Source organism: Bufo gargarizans, chromosome 2, assembly GCF_014858855.1.
Source record: "Bufo gargarizans isolate SCDJY-AF-19 chromosome 2, ASM1485885v1, whole genome shotgun sequence".
In the NCBI taxonomy this organism is placed as follows: Eukaryota; Metazoa; Chordata; class Amphibia; order Anura; family Bufonidae; genus Bufo; species Bufo gargarizans.
In genome coordinates, this window is record NC_058081.1 from 47,979,733 (window position 1) to 47,999,631 (window position 19,899).

Here is a 19,899-nt window from a genome sequence, read left to right on the forward strand (position 1 = left end):
CGTGCTTGGAGATTCCTGCAATCCTATTGGTCGTGACGCGACTCCGCCTATCGCGCGACTTCAGACCCAGCAACGGCGGCTGGTTGCTTAGCAACGCCGAAGAAGCCGTCCTAGGAGCAGGTAATGGCGGGGGCCGGGGGTTGTGGGGGAGGCCGCACTATGGACGGCTCTACGGTAAGAGGAGCAGTGTGGCGTCAGCGAGGGGAGCAGTGTGGCGTCAGCGAGGGGAGCAGTGTGACGTCAGCGAGGGGAGCAGTGTGACGTCAGCAAGGGGAGCAGTGTGACGTCAGCAAGAGGAGCAGTGTGACGTCAGCGAGGGGAGCAGTGTGGCGTCAGCGAGGGGAGCAGTGTGACGTCAGCGAGGGGAGCAGTGCGGCGTCAGCGCTGAGCGGAGACCCCTGTGTGTACTGTGCACACCCGGCCTCGTCACACGGCGTCCACAGCTCAGATTGGGCTGCTGCTATGTGTCCCCCTAATGCCCGCCCTCTCACTGAAGCCCCACCCTCTCACTGAAGCCCTGCCCCCGTTACTGAAGCCCTGCCCCCGTTACTGAAGCCCTGCCCCCGTTACTGAAGCCCTGCACCTCTAACGGAAGCCCTGCCCCCCTTACTGAAGCCCTGCCCCCCTTACGGAAGCCCTGCCCCCCTTACGGAAGCCCTGCCCCCCTTACGGAAGCCCTGCCCCCCTTACTGAAGCCCTGCCCCCCTTACTGAAGCCCTGCGCCTCTAACGGAAGCCCTGCCCCCCTTACTGCAGCCCTGCGCCTCTAATTTAAGCCCTGCCCCCCTTACTGAAGCCCTGCGCCTCTTACTGAAGCCCTGCCCCTCTTACTGAAGCCCTGCGCCTCTAACGGAAGCCCTGCCCCTCTTACTGAAGCCCTGCCCCTCTCGCTGAAGCCCTGCCCCCCTTACTGAAGCCCTGTGCCTCTAATGGAAGCCCTGCCCCCCTTACTGAAGCCCTGCCCCTCTTACTGAAGCCCTGCCCCTCTTACGGAAGCCCTGCGCCTCTAACGGAAGCCCTGCCCCCCTTACTGAAGCCCTGCCCCTCTTACTGAAGCCCTGCGCCTCTAACGGAAGCCCTGCCCCTCTTACTGAAGCCCTGCCCCCCTTACTGAAGCCCTGCCCCCCTTACTGAAGCCCTGCCCCCCTTACTGAAGCCCTGCGCCCCTTACTGAAGCCCTGCCCCCCTTACTGAAGCCCTGCCCCCCTTACAAAAGCCCTGCCCCTCTTACTGAAGCCCTGCGCCTCTAACGGAAGCCCTGCCCCTCTTACTAAAGCCCTGCCCCTCTCGCTGAAGCCCTGCCCCCCTTACTGAAGCCCTGTGCCTCTAATGGAAGCCCTGCCCCCCTTACTGAAGCCCTGCCCCTCTTACTGAAGCCCTGCCCCTCTTACGGAAGCCCTGCGCCTCTAACGGAAGCCCTGCCCCCCTTACTGAAGCCCTGCCCCTCTTACTGAAGCCCTGCGCCTCTAACGGAAGCCCTGCCCCTCTTACTGAAGCCCTGCCCCCCTTACTGAAGCCCTGCCCCCCTTACTGAAGCCCTGCCCCCCTTACTGAAGCCCTGCGCCCCTTACTGAAGCCCTGCCCCCCTTACTGAAGCCCTGCCCCCCTTACTGAAGCCCTGCCCCCCTTACAAAAGCCCTGCCCCTCTTACTGAAGCCCTGCGCCTCTAACGGAAGCCCTGCCCCCCTTACTGAAGCCCTGCCCCCCTTACTAAAGCCCTGCCCCCCTTACTGAAGCCCTGCCCCCCTTACTGAAGCCCTGCCCCCCTTACTGAAGCCCTGCCCCCCTTACTGAAGCCGTGCCCCCCTTACTAAAGCCCTGCCCCTCTTACTAAAGCCCTGCCCCTCTCGCTGAAGCCCTGCCCCCCTTACTGAAGCCCTGTGCCTCTAATGGAAGCCCTCCCCCCCTTACTGAAGCCCTGCCCCCCTTACTAAAGCCCTGCCCCTCTTACTGAAGCCCTGCCCCTCTTACGGAAGCCCTGCGCCTCTAACGGAAGCCCTGCCCCCCTTACTGAAGCCCTGCCCCTCTCGCTGAAGCCCTGCCCTCTTACTGAAGCCCTGCCCCACTTACTGAAGCCCGGCCCCTCTTACTGAAGCCCTGCCCCTCTTACTGAAGCCCTGCCCTCTTACTGAAGCCCTGCCCCACTTACTGAAGCCCTGCCCCTCTCGCTGAAGCCCTGCCCCTCTCGCTGAAGCCCTGCCCCTCTCGCTAAAGCCCTGCCCCTCTAACAGAAGACCTGCCCCTCTTACTGAAGACCTGCCCCCTTACTGAAACCACTCCCCTTTACCGAAGCCCTGCCCCTCTTACTGAAGCCCTGCCCCTGTTACTGAAGCCCTGCCCCTCTTAATGAAGCCCCTCCCCTTTATTGAAGCTCCACTGGTGACGTCTTCCACTCTCACTGAAGCCCCACCCCCTTTGTGAAGCCCCACCCTTTCAGCCACCTGTCATCCTGTGCGGAGAAGTGACGGTGTTCTCTGTGCTGCAGGTGTGATGGCGGTGCCCAGCGGTCTGGTGCCCTCCCGCTTCCTGACGCTGACAGCCCATCTCGCCATCGTCATCACCATCTTCTGGTCACGGGTAAGGAACTCAATTCCATGACTGAAGGAGGCGTCCACTACATAGATATTTATTTCATTCTGCAAGGTCTGGCATCATAGGCCAAGGTGACGTTCTTCACAAGACCTCTGCTTGCTGTCAGTGAACGGTTCCTAGCAGTCATTGTTACATATCCTGGTCTTGCCCTGTGTACAGGTACAAAGCTCAGTACAATGTGTCTCAGCTCTGTGGTAACAAGGCAGCCACCCCGGTTTCCATTCACTGACAAGAAGTAGAGAACTTGAAAATAATCAGCATCTGGTTAAAAAAAAATGGTTAAAAAATAAATAAAAAATAAAATATATTGTTGTCACTGTCTCTGGGGCCTGAGGAGGGGGCGATGTGTGGGCGGCTGCATACCTCACCTGAACATGTCTGCTTTCCTAGGAGAATAATGTCCTGGCCTGTCTGCCGCTGGATTACACTCCGGACCAGTTCAAGGCCGCGGATACAGAGTGAGTACCAAACTGTACAAGGCGATAGAGTCTGCCCCTCCCCCTGCAGGGTGATACACATAGAAGGAGCTATGAGTCTGCCCCTCCTCCTGCAGGGTGATACATATAGAAGGAGCTATGAGTCTGCTCCTCCTCCTGCAGGGTGATACATATAGAAGGAGCTATGAGTCTGCCCCTCCTCCTGCAGGGTGATACATATAGAAGGAGCTATGAGTCTGCTCCTCCTCCTGCAGGGTGATACATATAGAAGGAGCTATGAGTCTGCCCCTCCTCCTGCAGGGTGATACATATAGAAGGAGCTATGAGTCTGCTCCTCCTCCTGCAGGGTGATACATATAGAAGGAGCTATGAGTCTGCCCCTCCTCCTGCAGGGTGATACATATAGAAGGAGCTATGAGTCTGCCCCGCCTCCTGCAGTGTGATACATATAGAAGGAGCTATGAGTCTGCTCCTCCTCCTGCAGGGTGATACATATAGAAGGGAGCTATGAGTCTGCCCCTCCTCCTGCAGGGTGATACATATAGAAGGAGCTATGAGTCTGCTCCTCCTCCTGCAGGGTGATACATATAGAAGGAGCTATGAGTCTGCTCCTCCCCCTGCAGAGTGATACATATAGAAGGAGCTATGAGTCTGCCCCTCCTCCTGCAGGGTGATACATATAGAAGGAGCTATGAGTCTGCTCCTCCTCCTGCAGGGTGATACATATAGAAGGAGCTATGAGTCTGCTCCTCCTCCTGCAGGGTGATACATATAGAAGGAGCTATGAGTCTGCCCCGCCTCCTGCAGTGTGATACATATAGAAGGAGCTATGAGTCGGCTTCTCCTCCTGCAGGGTGATACATATAGAAGGAGCTATGAGTCTGCTCCTCCTCCTGCAGGGTGATACATATGGAAGGAGCTATGAGTCTGCCCCTCCTCCTGCAGGGTGATACATATAGAAGGAGCTATGAGTCTGCCCCTCCTCCTGCAGGGTGATACATATAGAAGGAGCTATGAGTCTGCACCTCCTCCTGCAGGGTGATACATATAGAAGGAGCTATGAGTCTGCTCCTCCTCCTGCAGGGTGATACATATAGAAGGAGCTATGAGTCTGCCCCTCCTCCTGCAGGGTGATACATATAGAAGGAGCTATGAGTCTGCTCCTCCTCCTGCAGGGGGATACATATAGAAGGAGCTATGAGTCTGCCCCTCCTCTTGCAGGGTGATACATATAGAAGGAGCTATGAGTCTGCCCCTCCTCCTGCAGAGTGATACATATAGAAGGAGCTATGAGTCTGCCCCTCCTCCTGCAGGGTGATACATATAGAAGGAGCTATGAGTCTGCTCCTCCTCCTGCAGGGTGATACATATAGAAGGAGCTATGAGTCTGCTCCTCCTCCTGCAGGGTGATACATATAGAAGGAGCTATGAGTCTGCCCCTCCTCCTGCAGGATGATACATATAGAAGGAGCTATGAGTCTGCTCCTCCTCCTGCAGGGTGATACATATAGAAGGAGCTATGAGTCTGCTCCTCCTCCTGCAGGGTGATACATATAGAAGGAGCTATGAGTCTGCTCCTCCTCCTGCAGGGTGATACATATAGAAGGAGCTATGAGTCTGCCCCTCCTCCTGCAGGGTGATACATATAGAAGGAGCTATGAGTCTGCTCCTCCTCCTGCAGGGTGATACATATAGAAGGAGCTATGAGTCTGCCCCTCCCTCCTGCAGGGTGATACATATAGAAGGAGCTATGAGTCTGCCCCTCCTCCTGCAGGGTGATACATATAGAAGGAGCTATGAGTCTGCCTCCTCCTCCTGCAGGGTGATACATATAGAAGGAGCTATGAGTCTGCTCCCTCCTCTTGCAGGGTGATACATATAGAAGGAGCTATGAGTCTGCTCCTCCTCCTGCAGGGTGATACATATAGGATCTATGAGTCTGCCCCTCCTCCTGCAGGGTGATACATATAGAAGGAGCTATGAGTCTACTCCTCCTCCTGCAGGGTGATACACATAGAAGGAGCTATGAGTCTGCTCCTCCTCCTGCAGGGTGATACATATAGAAGGAGCTATGAGTCTGCTCCTCCTCCTGCAGGGTGATACATATAGAAGGGAGCTATGAGTCTGCCCCTCCTCCTGCAGGGTGATACATATAGAAGGAGCTATGAGTCTGCCCCTCCTCCTGCAGGGTGATACATATAGAAGGAGCTATGAGTCTGCTCCTCCTCCTGCAGGGTGATACATATAGAAGGAGCTATGAGTCTGCCCCTCCTCCTGCAGGGTGATACATATAGAAGGAGCTATGAGTCTGCCCCTCCTCCTGCAGGGTGATACATATAGAAGGAGCTATGAGTCTGCCCCGCCTCCTGCAGTGTGATACATATAGAAGGAGCTATGAGTCTGCACCTCCTCCTGCAGGGTGATACATATAGAAGGAGCTATGAGTCTGCCCCTCCTCTTGCAGGGTGATACATATAGAAGGAGCTATGAGTCTGCCCCTCCTCCTGCAGAGTGATACATATAGGATCTATGAGTCTGCCCCTCCTCCTGCAGGGTGATACATATAGAAGGAGCTATGAGTCTACTCCTCCTCCTGCAGGGCGATACATATAGAAGGAGCTATGAGTCTGCCCCTCCTCCTGCAGGGTGATACATATAGAAGGAGCTATGAGTCTGCCCCTCCTCCTGCAGGGTGACACATATAGAAGGAGCTATGAGTCTGCCCCTCCTCCTGCAGGGTGATACATATAGAAGGAGCTATGAGTCTGCCCCTCCTCCTGCAGGGCGATACATATAGAAGGAGCTATGAGTCTGCCCCTCCTCCTGCAGGGTGATACATATAGAAGGAGCTATGAGTCTGCCCCTCCTCCTGCAGGGCGATACATATAGAAGGAGCTATGAGTCTGCTCCTCCTCCTGCAGGGTGATACATATAGAAGGGAGCTATGAGTCTGCCCCTCCTCCTGCAGGGTGATACATATAGAAGGAGCTATGAGTCTGCCCCTCCTCCTGCAGGGTGATACATATAGAAGGAGCTATGAGTCTGCTCCTCCTCCTGCAGGGTGATACATATAGAAGGAGCTATGAGTCTGCCCCTCCTCTTGCAGGGTGATACATATAGAAGGAGCTATGAGTCTGCCCCTCCTCTTGCAGGGTGATACATATAGAAGGAGCTATGAGTCTGCTCCTCCTCCTGCAGGGTGATACATATAGAAGGAGCTATGAGTCTGCCCCTCCTCCTGCAGGGTGATACATATAGAAGGAGCTATGAGTCTGCTCCTCCTCCTGCAGGGTGATACATATAGATGGAGCTATGAGTCTGCCCCTCCTCCTGCAGGGTGATACATATAGAAGGAGCTATGAGTCTGCCCCTCCCCCTGCAGGGTGATACATATAGAAGGAGCTATGAGTCTGCCCCTCCTCCTTCAGGGTGATACATATAGAAGGAGCTATGAGTCTGCTCCTCCTCCTGCAGGGTGATACATATAGAAGGAGCTATGAGTCTGCTCCTCCTCCTGCAGGGTAATACATATAGAAGGGATCTATGAGTCTGCCCCTCCTCCTGCAGGGTGATACATATAGAAGGAGCTATGAGTCGGCTCCTCCTCCTGCAGGGTGATACATATAGAAGGAGCTATGGTTGCCCCTCCCCCTGCAGGGTGACACAGTTATGGTCCGCCTCCTCCTGTATAACCGCTATCTTTCTCCCGCAGGTTGATCGTGGCGCTGTCGGTGACGTTGGGGATGTTCGTCATTGAGTTTGCCGGATTCTTCTCCGGGGTTTCCATGTTCAGTAACGCGCAGAGCCTCCTGTGTATCCTTCCTGCGCCGCTTTGAACACATGAGACCCGGGGCCGCTGCCCGTAGCTCTGGAGTCTCCACGGGAAATTTAAAGGGGAATTCCACCTTATAGTGATGTTCTGATATTTGAAGGGGAAATGTCAATGGATGACACAATTGAGAGCCCAGGTATATGATCTGTGGCCACCTCACCCCAGCCATGATCTGTGGCCTCCACCACCTCACCCCAGCCATGATCTGTGGCCCCCGCCACCTCACCCCAGCCATGATCTGTGGCCCCCGCCTCCTCATCCCAGCCATGATCTGTGGCCCCCACCACCGCACCTGGGATGTCCGGGGTCCCGTCACATGAAGCCCATCATAAGCCTCTCCTCTCTGACTACTGAAGGCGGAGCTCCTAGTCTGCCCACTACTGTGCTGGGTGCAGTGACATCACTGAGCCGTTCTGTGACATCATGTCACTGGGAGAAGCCGCGTTCCATTGCCGCAGTACAGCAGGCTGATTTATGGCGCCATCTGCAGGTGCTCAGTGTAACAGAGCTAGGCAGAGGAGCTCACACTCTTGGAGCAGAGGGCACAGCAGTTCACTCGCTCAGACTTCGTGACCATGTACCATGCAGCGTCCTGACTACCCGCGTAGATGTGAAAGTATTCATTGTCCTGTAGGTGGCGCCTCTCTCCACGGCTTGTATGCAGGTCACATTTCCTGGGCTCTCTGGGCGCGCTGCAGCGATACGGTGGGGGGCGGTCACGGGCAGGAGTCTCATTGTTTGTCCATAACCCCTTCCTGCGCGCGGCAGCCATCGGAGCCCACGCCAGCGCCAGCGTTGCTCTCCTCTTCTACCTCTTCGAGGGCTGGACGTGCGCGGTGTACTGGTGGATATTCGCTCTGTGCAGGTAAGTGGTCTCCTCCCTGCCGCTTCCTTCCTTGACTCCGCCCTCAGCCCTGGCCGCGCACTGCTCCGCATCGGTCAGCCTGGCCCTGTTTGTCACCCAGAAGTGGGAGTGCACCTCCTATTGGTATATCTTTGGTTTCTGCAGGTGTGTAGGGGCTAGGGAGTGGAAAAGATGGCCGACTCGGACCTCCCCTACCCCTCCTAGAGTTGTCCTCAATAACGAAGGGGGTTACAGTGGACTGTGTTGCCCCCTACTGTCACTGAGAGGCAGCTGTGCATACACCTAGACTCCTGCTTGTTCAGCTGACTCCCCTATACACACGCAGGCCAGGCATACATTTTCCCTCCAGCATTGTATTGGGGCTCAGTGATGGCTGACCGCGGCGTCTAAGAGGTTAAAGAGAGGGAGGGGCTCAGATTGGGAGTGTTCATGGCTGACTGCTGCATGAAAGCTTAAAGGGGTTGTTCACCCCTGAGGACCTTTTCTTCAGATTCCTTGTCCCTACTGCCGGGTTCTGGCTTCTTCGCTCCCTCGATATCCGGTTTGACGCTGGTGACGTGGCCACTACAGCCAGTGAATGGGCGCATCTATGATGTATCACCCATCAGTCATGTGACTGCAGCCAGGTCACCAGCGTAAAATCAGATATTGATGCAGGGAGACCCGGGGAGCGATGGAGCCGGAACCCAGCGAAAGGGACCCGGTCAATGTGATTCCCACCGAGGGTACGGCCTCTCTGGGGGGCAGGGACCCGGTCAGTGTGATTCCCACCGAGGGTACGGTCTCTCTGGGAGGCAGGGACCAGGTCAATGTGATTCCCACCGAGGGTACGGCCTCTCTGGGGGGCAGGAACCAGGTCAATGTGATTCCCACCGAGGGTACGGCCTCTCTGGGGGGCAGGGACCAGGTCAATGTGATTCCCACCGAGGGTACGGCCTCTCTGGGAGGCAGGGACCAGGTCAATGTGATTCCCACCGAGGGTACGGCCTCTCTGGGAGGCAGGGACCAGGTCAATGTGATTCCCACTGAGGGTACGGCCTCTCTGGGAGGCAGGGACCAGGTCAATGTGATTCCCACTGAGGGTACGGTCTCTCTGGGGGGCAGGGACCAGGTCAATGTGATTCCCACCGAGGGTACGGTCTCTCTGGGAGGCAGGGACCAGGTCAATGTGATTCCCACCGAGGGTACGGCCTCTCTGGGAGGCAGGGACCAGGTCAATGTGATTCCCACCGAGGGTACGGCCTCTCTGGGAGGCAGGGACCAGGTCAATGTGATTCCCACCGAGGGTACGGCCTCTCTGGGGGGCAGATACCCGGTCAATGTGATTCCCACCGAGGGTGCGGCCACTCTGGGGGGCAGGGACCAGGTCAATGTGATTCCCACTGAGGGTACGGCCTCTCTGGGGGGCAGATACCCGGTCAATGTGATTCCCACCGAGGGTACGGCCTCTCTGGGGGGCAGGGACCAGGTCAATGTGATTCCCACCGAGGGTACGGCCTCTCTGGGGGGCATGGACCAGGTCAATGTGATTCCCACCGAGGGTACGGCCTCTCTGGGGGGCATGGACCAGGTCAATGTGATTCCCACTGAGGGTACGGCCTCTCTGGGGGGCAGATACCCGGTCAATGTGATTCCCACCGAGGGTACGGCCTCTCTGGGGGGCAGGGACCAGGTCAATGTGATTCCCACCGAGGGTGCGGCCACTCTGGGGGGTTTCCCAGGAGTGAACAATCCCATTAAGCCCTGACTTGTTCTCTTTCCGCAGTGCGCTCCCGGCCTTCACAGAGATCATCATCTTCATCGCTGTGTTCGGACTGAAGCAGAAGCCCCTGTGATGTCAGCCCCGTACACGCGTAAAGACGGACAATCACCTGTGGCGCCATTTATAGACGCGACCGTCTCCTCCGGCTGCTGAAAATGATCTAAAGCCGGCGGTGACACCTAGTGGAGTGTGAGGGAACTTCACCCTGTTAGATAAGGTCCAGTTATGGAGGAACATGTCACTTAAAGGGGTATTCTGGTTTCGTAACGTTATTCCCTTATCCACAGGATAGGGGATAACTATCAGATCAAGAGATTGGGGGCCCCGTGCCCCGTGGAGCCCCCGAAACAGCCGCTCCATTCATCTCTATGGCAGTTGTAGCTTGGCTAGTGCTGCACTCCCATAGAAATGATTGGAATGCGCTGCTCGACCGGCCACTCCATTCATATCGGGGGGAGGGGGCTCAGCGGGGTTCGGGACCCCACCGATCTAATAGCTATAACTTTACATAACTCAGGTGTAGATCAGGGATCCTGACCTCCCCTGTAATAGAAGCAAATGACATGGTTATATGGAGGACCCCAGACCTAGCTGGTCACGGGACCCTCCACAATCACCTGCGGATACAGACCACCCATCGAAAGCTGCTAGGTCTTCCTGGTTGCTGTTTATGGCGGCCCACCATCTTGACACACACCTTAAAGGGCGTAACCAGACTTCCCCTTTAAGTGACGTGTTCCTTCATGAGTAGTCCCTGGACATTTACCATTAGAGACTGTCCGCCGAGGTATGAGGCACCAAGCAGGCGCCCCCGTAATATTACACTACCCGAAAGCTGGGTCTGATGTGTCGGGGGAAATCCTGACTTTGCGAGGGTGGAACAAGCTCGGTTCTTAAACTATAGCTTGGAAATCAGTGGAGTGCTGCTGTGGGGCAACTACAACTTCCAGCATGTTCCCACTGCCGCATGCTGGGAGTTGCAGTCTCACAGTTGGAGGTGGCTGCTGTAGGTTGAAGCTAGGCCTCTACTGTGCAGATGTCTCCAGGGCGGACATGGCGTTCACAGGGCTAAGATTTACACCGTTTTCTACTTTTTCTATGCAACATGTTGCTTGTACTTTTTTTTTTTTTGTATATTTTTGCTACTGATGACATAAATCACTGGGGTTTTACTATATTTTCTTACATAATAATAATAAAAAATGTATAAATATATTTATTATAAAATGTTATGATGTGTGTATGTATTATATCTATCTATATCATACATAGCATTACTTATCCTGTACTGATCCCGAGTCACATCCTGTATTATACTCCAGAGCTGCACTCACTATTCTGCTGGTGGAGTCACTGTGTACATACATTACATTACTTATCCTGTACTGATTCTGAGTTACATCCTGTATTATACTCCAGAGCTGCACTCACTATTCTGCTGGTGGAGTCACTGTGTACATACATTACATTACTTATCCTGTACTGATCCTGAGCTACATCCTGTATTATACTCCAGAGCTGAACTCACTATTCTGCTGGTGCAGTCACTGTGTACATACATTACATTATTTATCCTGTACTGATCCTGAGTTACATCCTGTATTATACTCCAGAGCTGCACTCATTATTCTGCTGGTGCAGTCACTGTGTACATACATTACATTATTTATCCTGTACTGATCCTGAGTTACATCCTGTATTATACTCCAGAGCTGCACTCATTATTCTGCTGGTGCAGTCACTGTGTACGTACATTACTTATCCTGTACTGATCCTGAGTTACATCCTGTATTATACTCCAGAGCTGCACTCACTATTCTGCTGGTGGAGTCACTGTGTACATACATTACTTATCCTGTACTGATCCTGAGTTACATCCTGTATTATACTCCAGAGCTGCACTCATTATTCTGCTGGTGCAGTCACTGTGTACATACATTACTTATCCTGGACTGATCCTGAGTTACATCCTGTATTATACTCCAGAGCTGCACTCACTATTCTGCTGGTGCAGTCACTGTGTACATACATTACTTATCCTGTACTGAGTTACATCCTGTATTATACTCCAGAGCTGCACTCACTATTCTGCAGCTGGATGGAGGAATTGAGGCTCTGTAAAGAGTAGATGAGAGGCAGCGAGTACTTGTAGTTCTCAGGAGGTGTGAACATAGGAATGACTTTGCTCGTGTCCGCGCTGCGTTGGCGGGATTGTCCCAGGTGTACATTTAGAAATGCCACAAGGATAGTACAAATAAGTGAATGTTGGGAGTAGTAGTCAATCATTGTTAATGAGGAATCTGAAACTGCTTGGTGCTGGTCAGTACCTGGCGCTGTGGCTTAGTTGGTTAAAGCGCCTGTCTAGTAAACAGGAGATCCTGAGTTCGAATCTCAGCAGTGCCTTGTGTTTGTCACTTTATACCGTTTTATTAGAATTTGATTTATTACATTTATTGTCCAGAAATCCCAGATCATTTATAGCAGAACACTGATCTCTGCTGGGGAGAGGCGGAAGTGCAGCCGGGGATTTGCTTCTCATCTGTTTTCTACATCATTATAGTGGGCGCCACGTAATACCGCGTCTCACCTGCAGTAGTCTCACGGCAATAACAGCTCCTCACCGCGGCTTTTTCCGAACCCACCCGAGCTACGTGGCTTTTTTTTACATCACCGTGTAGCCCCTGCCTCAAAGGAGGATTGGACAAACCGCCCCGTAAAGATCCATTGAAAGATCCATGCCTTATTGGAAATGTATTAGGATGTGAAGTGGCATCGCTAAGCAGGGAAGCGGTTAACTATCAATTCCCCAATGTAATTTCATTATGTATGATTCGCCAGCAGAATACAGACTGCCATAACAGCCTCACACTCTGCATGTGAATACCTGCGTATCGGTTGTGTAGCGTCAGTCGCCCCCCCCCCCATCTGCTGCAAGTCCCTGTAGTAACGAATGCCCTTTTATAAGATGAATAGACTTCACAGCCACATAACAGGAATCATGCCCTTCTCTAATATGGCGGAAGGACGCTGTGACCTAGGGATGCCCTCTTGTAATATGGCCGAATGGTCAGTGCAGCGACGTAATGCCCTTTACTGACTGAGTAAAGACTAGATGCAAATCACAAGTCGCAGTGCATTATGGGCGAAGCGATTGCTGAGCAAAATGAAACGTTTTCAATAGGTCTTTATTAGCCGAGTGAGGAGACAGAGAGCGACGGTTTGTAACGTGGGGGACCGAGGTGTCACGTGACCGCAGCCCGCGCTCATTGTGATGCTATCGTACAGCGGTGAGGGAGAAGCGGCGTCCTCGCCCTGAGGTCGGTGAAGAGCGCGGGACGGGCGGTGGCTGCTGGGAGCGGTGTGGGGGCATTGTCAGTGAGGTCAATCCTTACCTGTTCCTCCTCCGGGAGAAACAGACATGATGAATGGAGGAGGCTGAGTGTGTGATTACACCGAACTCTGACACCGCCCTGACCGACAACTCGGGGCGTGTGACATTCTGAGCCCAAACCTGCTGGCGATCATATCAGTGTGTACAAGAGCAGAGGAAGTGGGTGTTGTCATGGTGACTGTCTCACAGACTGTGGGGTTAGTGTCATAGAAATGTCTTCTGTGAATGGACATTACAGGGACTGCGCCTCAGACCTGCTGTGGGGTGTGTGCTTTCCTCCTGGATCATGTGACCAGATAATGGGGTGTGTGCTTTCCTCCTGGATCATGTGACCAGATAATGGGGTGTGTGCTTTCCTCCTGGATCATGTGACCAGATAATGGGGTGTGTGCTTTCCTCCTGCATCATGTGACCAGATAATGGCGATTGTGCTTTCCTCCTGGATCATGTGACCAGATAATAAAGAGGGAGATCCCATTATGCAGACAGCTGGCCGGTTAGCTCAGTTGGTTAGAGCGTGGTGCTAATAACGCCAAGGTCGCGGGTTCAATCCCCGTACGGGCCATTGGTTTTCTGTTTTCTTTTAAAGGGGTTGTCCGGGTTCAGCTGCCCCCATTTTCAGCCCCCCTGATATGAGCATTGGAGCATTTTATACTCCGATGCGCTCCCTTGCCTTGTGCTGTATCAGGCAGGGCAAGGCACTTTTTTTGCTTATATTTTTTTACACTGCTAGGCAGAGCGGTGCCTCTTTCCCTCTTCCTTACAGTTGAGGGTTGGGTTCAGTGTGTTATAGTCTTAGGTACGTGGGCATGTGCACATCTACCATCAAGATATGCACATGGGCATAGCAGCTTAGGGAAAGTGTTTTAGGGATTGCTAGAAGGTAACTCTTTGTTCCCTAGCATTTGGGGCCTAGTCAGTTGTTTTGTTTGCTTTGCCGTGTTCTGTTCCCTTCCCTTATACCGTGACAACTGCTGAAAGGGGTTAATAAATACTGTGTGAAGGGGGGACTGGCTGGCTCCAGTGCACCCCCTGGTCCCTCTAGGACACCCCTGGCCTCTCCAGAAGTTCTTCTCTTTCCTCACCCCCCCCCCTTCATAACAGAGTTATCCACTGATGCCCATAACAGTGTCATCCCCACAGATGCCCCAAATGTCTCCAAAACTGTTAAATAATAAAGTTATATGTGGTAAATGTCACCTATTTGTTTGTAATTTTTAAAATCCGTAATTTGGAAAGACAAATTTGACAAATTTTAACCCCTTCCCGACACATGACAAACTAGTACGTCATGGAAGCTACTGCGTTCCTACAATTTGACATAATAGTACGTCATGGTAATTGGACAGGCACCGGAGCAGTGCGCGCCCGATTACTGTGGGTGCCCGGCAGTCCCTGGTCCGCGCTGACTGCGACATAGAAGGGGTTTGTGTCAGGTGAGGGAGCGCATCGAGTCCCCGCGCTGCCGTGGCAGGGACTCGATGTGTCAGAAGGCAGCCCGATGCCGTGCAGAGGCTGCCCAATGCCTTGCACGGCATCGGGACCTGCCTTCTATGGGTGACCAGGAGATCCAGCCTCAGGCCCAGTCTCTGAGGCAACCTGTTCGTGTACAGATGTATTGTAATGCATTGCAGAGGGGATCAGACCCCCAAAAGTGAACATCAGAAATAAAGTAAAGAAAAAAATGTGTTTTTAATAAAATTAAAGTATTAAAATAATAAAGTGAAAAAGAAAAAGAAACGCCCCTTTCCCCTTATTTTATGATAAAAAACAGAAACAAAACCCACATATTAGGTATTGCCGCGTCCGTAATGACTGACTTTATAAATATATCACATGATCCACCCTGTCCGATAAACATCATAAAAATAAATAAAACAAAGGTGTAAAAAAAAGCCATTTTTGTCAACTTACATCACAAAAAGTGCAACACCAAGCGATCAAAAAGGCGTATGTGCCACAAAATTGAATCAATAAAATCGTCACCTCATCCTGCAAAAAATGAGACCGTACCTAAGACAATCAGCCCAAAAAAACTATAGCTCTCAGAACATGGAGACACTAAAACATCATTCTTTTTGTTTCAAAACTGCTATTATTGTGCTAAAGTGAAATACGTAAAAAAAAATATACATATTAGGTATCGCCACATCCGTAACAACCAGCTCTATAAAAATATCACATGACCTAACCCCTCAGGTGAACACCGTAGAAAAAAAAAATTGTAAAAAAAAAAGAAATTTTTGTCACCTTACATCACAAAAATTGCAACAGCAAGTAATCAAAAAGGTGTCTGCCCCCCAAAATAGTACCAATCAAACAGTCACCTCATCCTGCAAAAAATTAGACCCTACCTAAGACAATTGGTCAAAAAAGTAAAAAAGCTATCACTCTCAGATAATGGAGACTAAAATATGATTATTTTGCTTCAAAACTGCTATTATTGTGCTAAAGTGAAATGAATAAAAAAAAGTATACATATTTGGTATTGCCACGTCCGTAACAACCAGCTGTATAAAAATATCACATGACCTAGCCCCTCAGGTGAACACCTTAAAAATATATATATAAAAACTGTAAAAAAAAGCAATTTTTGTCACCTTACATCACAAAAATTGCAACACCAAGCGATCATAAAGGCATATACCCCCCCAAAATAGTACCAATCAAAATGAGTGCTTACCTAAGACAATTAGTCAAAAAATAAAAAAGCTATGGCTCTCAGACTATGGATACACTAAAATATCACTATTTTGTTTTCAAAAATGCTATTATTGTGTAAAAATTTAGTAAATAAGAAAAAGTAGACATATTAGGTATTGCTACGTCCGTAACGATCTACTCTATAAAAAAGTCACATGACCTAATCTCTCAGGTAAACGCTGTAAAAATAAATAAAAACAGCGCCAAAACAACCAAATTTTTGGTTACCTTTCCCCATGAAGTGTAATAATGAATGATCAAAAAATCATATGTACCCGAAAATGGTACCAATAAAAACGTCAACTCTTCCTGCAGAAATCGAGCCCCTGCACAAGACGATCGGCATAAAAATAAAAAAAAATAGGGCGTTCAGAAAATGGAGATACAAAATTTTTTCAAAAATGCTTTATTATGTAAAACTGTCTCCATTTTCTGAGAGCTATAGTTTTTAGTTTTTTGGGGCGATTGTCTTATGTAGGGGCTAATTTTTTGCAGAATGAGGTGACGGTTTTATTGGTACCATTTTGGGTGCCATACACCTTTTTGATCGCTTGCTGTTGCACTTTTTGTGATGTAAGGTGACAAAAGTTACTTTTTTTTTACACCGTTTTTATTTTTATTTTTTACGGTGTTTATCGGACGGGCTGGATCATGTGATATATTTATAGATCCGGTCATTACGGAGGCAGTGATACCTAATATGTCTGTTTTTTTTTTTTTATTATTATAAAATCATTGGAAACTGACGTTTTTTTCTTGAAAATTTATTTTTTATTATTAAAAATACTTTTTTGACTTTTTTAACTTTACTACTGTCACACTCTGGGATTTTTTGGGGGGTCTGATCCCCTCTGCTATGCATTACACTACATCTGTATTGTAACGCATTGCCTGTTAGTGTATTACACAGAGTAATACACAAACAGATTGGCTATGAGACCGGGCCTGAGGCTGGATCTCCTCGGCTTCCATAGAAGTCAGGTCCTTATGCCTTAGCAAGGCATCGGGTTGCCTTCTCAACCATCTCTGCGTTGACGGGGACCCGATGGGCTCCTTCACTGACCGCAAACCCCTTCTATGCCTCTGCAGTTATTGGGCAGCCACCGCTCTGGTCACTATTACATAATAGTATGTCAAAATGAACTATTACATCATGGGTCAGGAAGGGGTTAATCTTGTGGTCCAACATTTCTTGAAAAGTTTACTGTCCCACTCACAGTTCTGGCAAAGTCAAGAAAGCTGTGCAATCATTTCAGCCATTCCTACGTGGCACGAAATGCTCTCCTGGACTTTCAGCGTCACAGCGGTCTGCCGTTACACCACATGATCGGTGACGCGCCAACCCGCTGGACACTGCACATACTAGAGAGAAGGACCAAGTTGTCCCGTGCCAGTGTCCAAAACATCACCTTTGTTGTAATGACCATCTTGACACTTACTGCCTGCCTACCATGTTTTTGCCTGCCGACCATCATGTTCCTTACGATGACTGCACCTGCTGCTGCTGCTGCCATCATGCCACGGCCACCATCATGGAACTCCTGCCATCTGCCTGCCAACATGTATCATATAACATCTGCTGTTTTTGCCACCCATCACCACTGCAGCAACCACTCCGTGGTGATGGTCCCTTACTGCCACCACTATTAACACTTTGCATCTGTCTCTACTACTGCTGCTATCACCCATAAAAAGCTCATATACTGCCATGTAGGTTGCAACCGCTGCTACTCATGTTGCAGCCACATACCGCTAATACCTTACCTAGCCTTAATCCACAGTAAAAATCCTGCTTATTATACTCCAGAGCTGCACTCACTATTCTGCTGGTGAAGTCACTGTGTACATACATTACTTATCCTGTACTGATCCTGAGTTACATCCTGTATTATACCTCAGAGCTGCGCTCACTATTCTGCTGGTGCAGTCACTGTGTACATACATTACTTATCCTGTACTGATCCTGAGTTACACCCTGTATTATACTGCAGAGCTGCACTCACTATTCTGCTGGTGGAGTCACTGTGTACATACATTACTTATCCTGTACTGATCCTGAGTTACACCCTGTATTATACTGCAGAGCTGCACTCACTATTCTGCTGGTGGAGTCACTGTGTACATACATTACTTATCCTGTACTGATCCTGTGTTACATCCTGTATTATACTCCAGAGCTGCACTCACTATTCTGCTGGTGCAGTCACTGTGTACATACATTACATTACTTATCCTGTACTGATCCTGAGTTACATCCTGTATTATACTCCAGAGCTGCACTCACTATTCTGCTGGTGCAGTCACTGTGTACATACATTACATTACTTATCCTGTACTGATCCTGAGTTACATCCTGTATTATACTGCAGAGCTGCACTCACTATTCTGCTGGTGCAGTCACTGTGTACATACATTACTTATCCTGTACTGATCCTGAGTTACATTCTGTATTATACTCCAGAGCTGCACTCACTATTCTGCTGGTGCAGTCACTGTGTACATACATTACTTATACTGTACTGATCCTGAGTTACATCCTGTATAATACTCCAGAGCTGCACTCACTATTCTGCTGGAGTCACTGTGAATTAACATTACTTTTCCTGTACGGATCCTGAGTTACATCCTATATTATACTCCAGAGCTGCACTCACTATTCTGCTGGTGCAGTCACTTTAGAAAAAGCTTGTCATAAGAATGAGCTATGAACAGCGCCCTCTATTGGTTTCAAAGTCTTCTGACAAGAATATTAGACTTGTCATAAGACTGTAAAACCAATAGAGGGCGCTGTTCATAACTCCATAGCGCCCTCTATTGGTTTTCATAGTCTTATCACAGCTGAAAAACAAGGCAGATTCTGCTCACCTGCATGTGACAGGCAGCTATTGTGTAGTGTGTAGAGACGAGAAGTTCACATCTTTTACATGAATCGGTTTGTTCAAAAGAACCAATTCATTAATTGAATCTTTAATTCACTCGCTGAGTAGGCTGACAACAAGCAAGTGAACTGAAGCTCAGGAGCCGATGAACCGTCTGTGATGCGCATGCGCAGTAACACAATGTGCCAAAGTTAATCACCCCCCCCCCCCCCCCCCCCCCCGTCACCCAGGTCCTAGACAACAGTCAGACACCCAGAAGTGAATGTGATAACATTAACAGTACACTGAATCTGATAGATCGGCTGATCAGACAGAAAATAGTACACACAGAAAGGTAATTGAAAATAACACTGTGCATGATCTTCTAATAAACCTGACATTTCTGTATAAAGAGAGCCTAATCTCTGTGCAATCTGATTTATCTCTCTTAGTGCTTGTGCCTGACAGATCTGATTGGCTGCAGTGCGGGAGCGGAGGGGCTTCCACCCTAGGATCATATTACACAAGACCTGCTGCGTACGGAGTCTGACACGGATCATCTCAGTCAAAGGAATCGATTCAATAGAACGATTTGTTCATGAAGCGGACATCACTAGATGAGAGTTGGTTGTGGATGTCTCATGGAGAGGTTGATGGCTTGCACATACCTGGCTTTTGGTATACAGCCTTTGTGTGGTTGTCTATTGTATGCCGTACGCAATAGGAGTCTAAGACCCATCCAGCTATCCTTGTAATACTGTTCTAAACTGTTTTTAAGGGGTTTCCATCAATTTCTAACCTTTTTTTATTAACCAGACACCCTCTTCTCTTCCGAGCAGTGGGTGACTGATTGACTTCCATTGTATTAAATTGTGTTCAGACACCCGAATTATTCGGCAGAGCACTCGGATCTGCCAAGCCACAGGTGTCTGACAGCTGCAGGTACCACCTCTGGAGAATGAGGCTCTGTCTCCGTCTGCTGATATAGATGTCCTATAGGTGTGGGTGCCACTTCTTGAGAATAACGACCTGTCTTCTTACACCGATTTGCCATAGATGTCCTATTGTTGTGGGTCCCACCTCTTGAGAATAACGCCCTGTCTCCTGGTGATTTGCTATAGATGTCCTATAGGTGTGGGTGCCACCTCTCGAGAATAAGGACCTGTCTCTTTACACCGATTTACCATAGATGTCCTATAGGTGCGAGTCCCACCTCTCAAGAATGATGATACTACACTGGTACTCTCCAACCTGCTGCTCTCCCACTGTTGCAAACTCCCATCATGATCTGATAGCTGTATGATGGGAGTAGAAGGTATGCAACATCTGGAGAACCTCAACCTGGGGAGCATTAGATGCCTCTGGCAGACCTCTAGGCCATCACAGAAATTGATATGCTCCACAATTGGGGTTCCACTGGGCTGACAGAGGGTGCCTTTTTCTCTTACACTTCTAAGATC

At 50.1% G+C, this 19,899-nt stretch overlaps 1 protein-coding gene and 3 non-coding genes across 6 annotated transcripts; all 4 read left to right on the plus strand.

Annotated features, from left to right (window-relative positions):
* Nucleotides 1-59: 59 nt before the first annotated feature.
* Nucleotides 60-10,672, plus strand: TMEM107 (transmembrane protein 107). Of its 3 annotated transcripts, none has more exons than XM_044282851.1 (6): nucleotides 60-120; nucleotides 2,485-2,576; nucleotides 2,982-3,049; nucleotides 6,741-6,841; nucleotides 7,773-7,869; nucleotides 9,491-10,672. In XM_044282851.1, exons 2-6 carry the CDS (start codon nucleotides 2,490-2,492, stop codon nucleotides 9,558-9,560), a joined length of 423 nt encoding a protein of 140 aa, XP_044138786.1. In that variant the 5' UTR covers nucleotides 60-120; nucleotides 2,485-2,489; the 3' UTR covers nucleotides 9,561-10,672. The 3 variants fall into 3 exon arrangements, with proteins under 3 accessions (XP_044138786.1, XP_044138785.1, XP_044138787.1); XM_044282850.1 differs by lacking the exon at nucleotides 7,773-7,869 and adding an exon at nucleotides 7,629-7,725 and having other exon boundaries at nucleotides 9,491-10,671; XM_044282852.1 differs by lacking the exons at nucleotides 60-120; nucleotides 7,773-7,869 and adding exons at nucleotides 140-174; nucleotides 7,629-7,725 and having other exon boundaries at nucleotides 9,491-10,671.
* Nucleotides 10,673-11,816: 1,144 nt separating this feature from the next.
* On the plus strand, nucleotides 11,817-11,890 carry TRNAT-AGU. Its single transcript has one exon. It is a non-coding gene; the product is annotated as a tRNA-Thr (tRNA).
* A 966-nt stretch (nucleotides 11,891-12,856) lies between these two features.
* LOC122929824 lies at nucleotides 12,857-12,991 on the plus strand. Its single transcript, XR_006388042.1, has one exon. It is a non-coding gene; the product is annotated as a U8 small nucleolar RNA (small nucleolar RNA).
* A 378-nt stretch (nucleotides 12,992-13,369) lies between these two features.
* TRNAI-AAU lies at nucleotides 13,370-13,443 on the plus strand. Its single transcript has one exon. It is a non-coding gene; the product is annotated as a tRNA-Ile (tRNA).
* The last annotated feature ends 6,456 nt before the right edge of the window (nucleotides 13,444-19,899 follow it).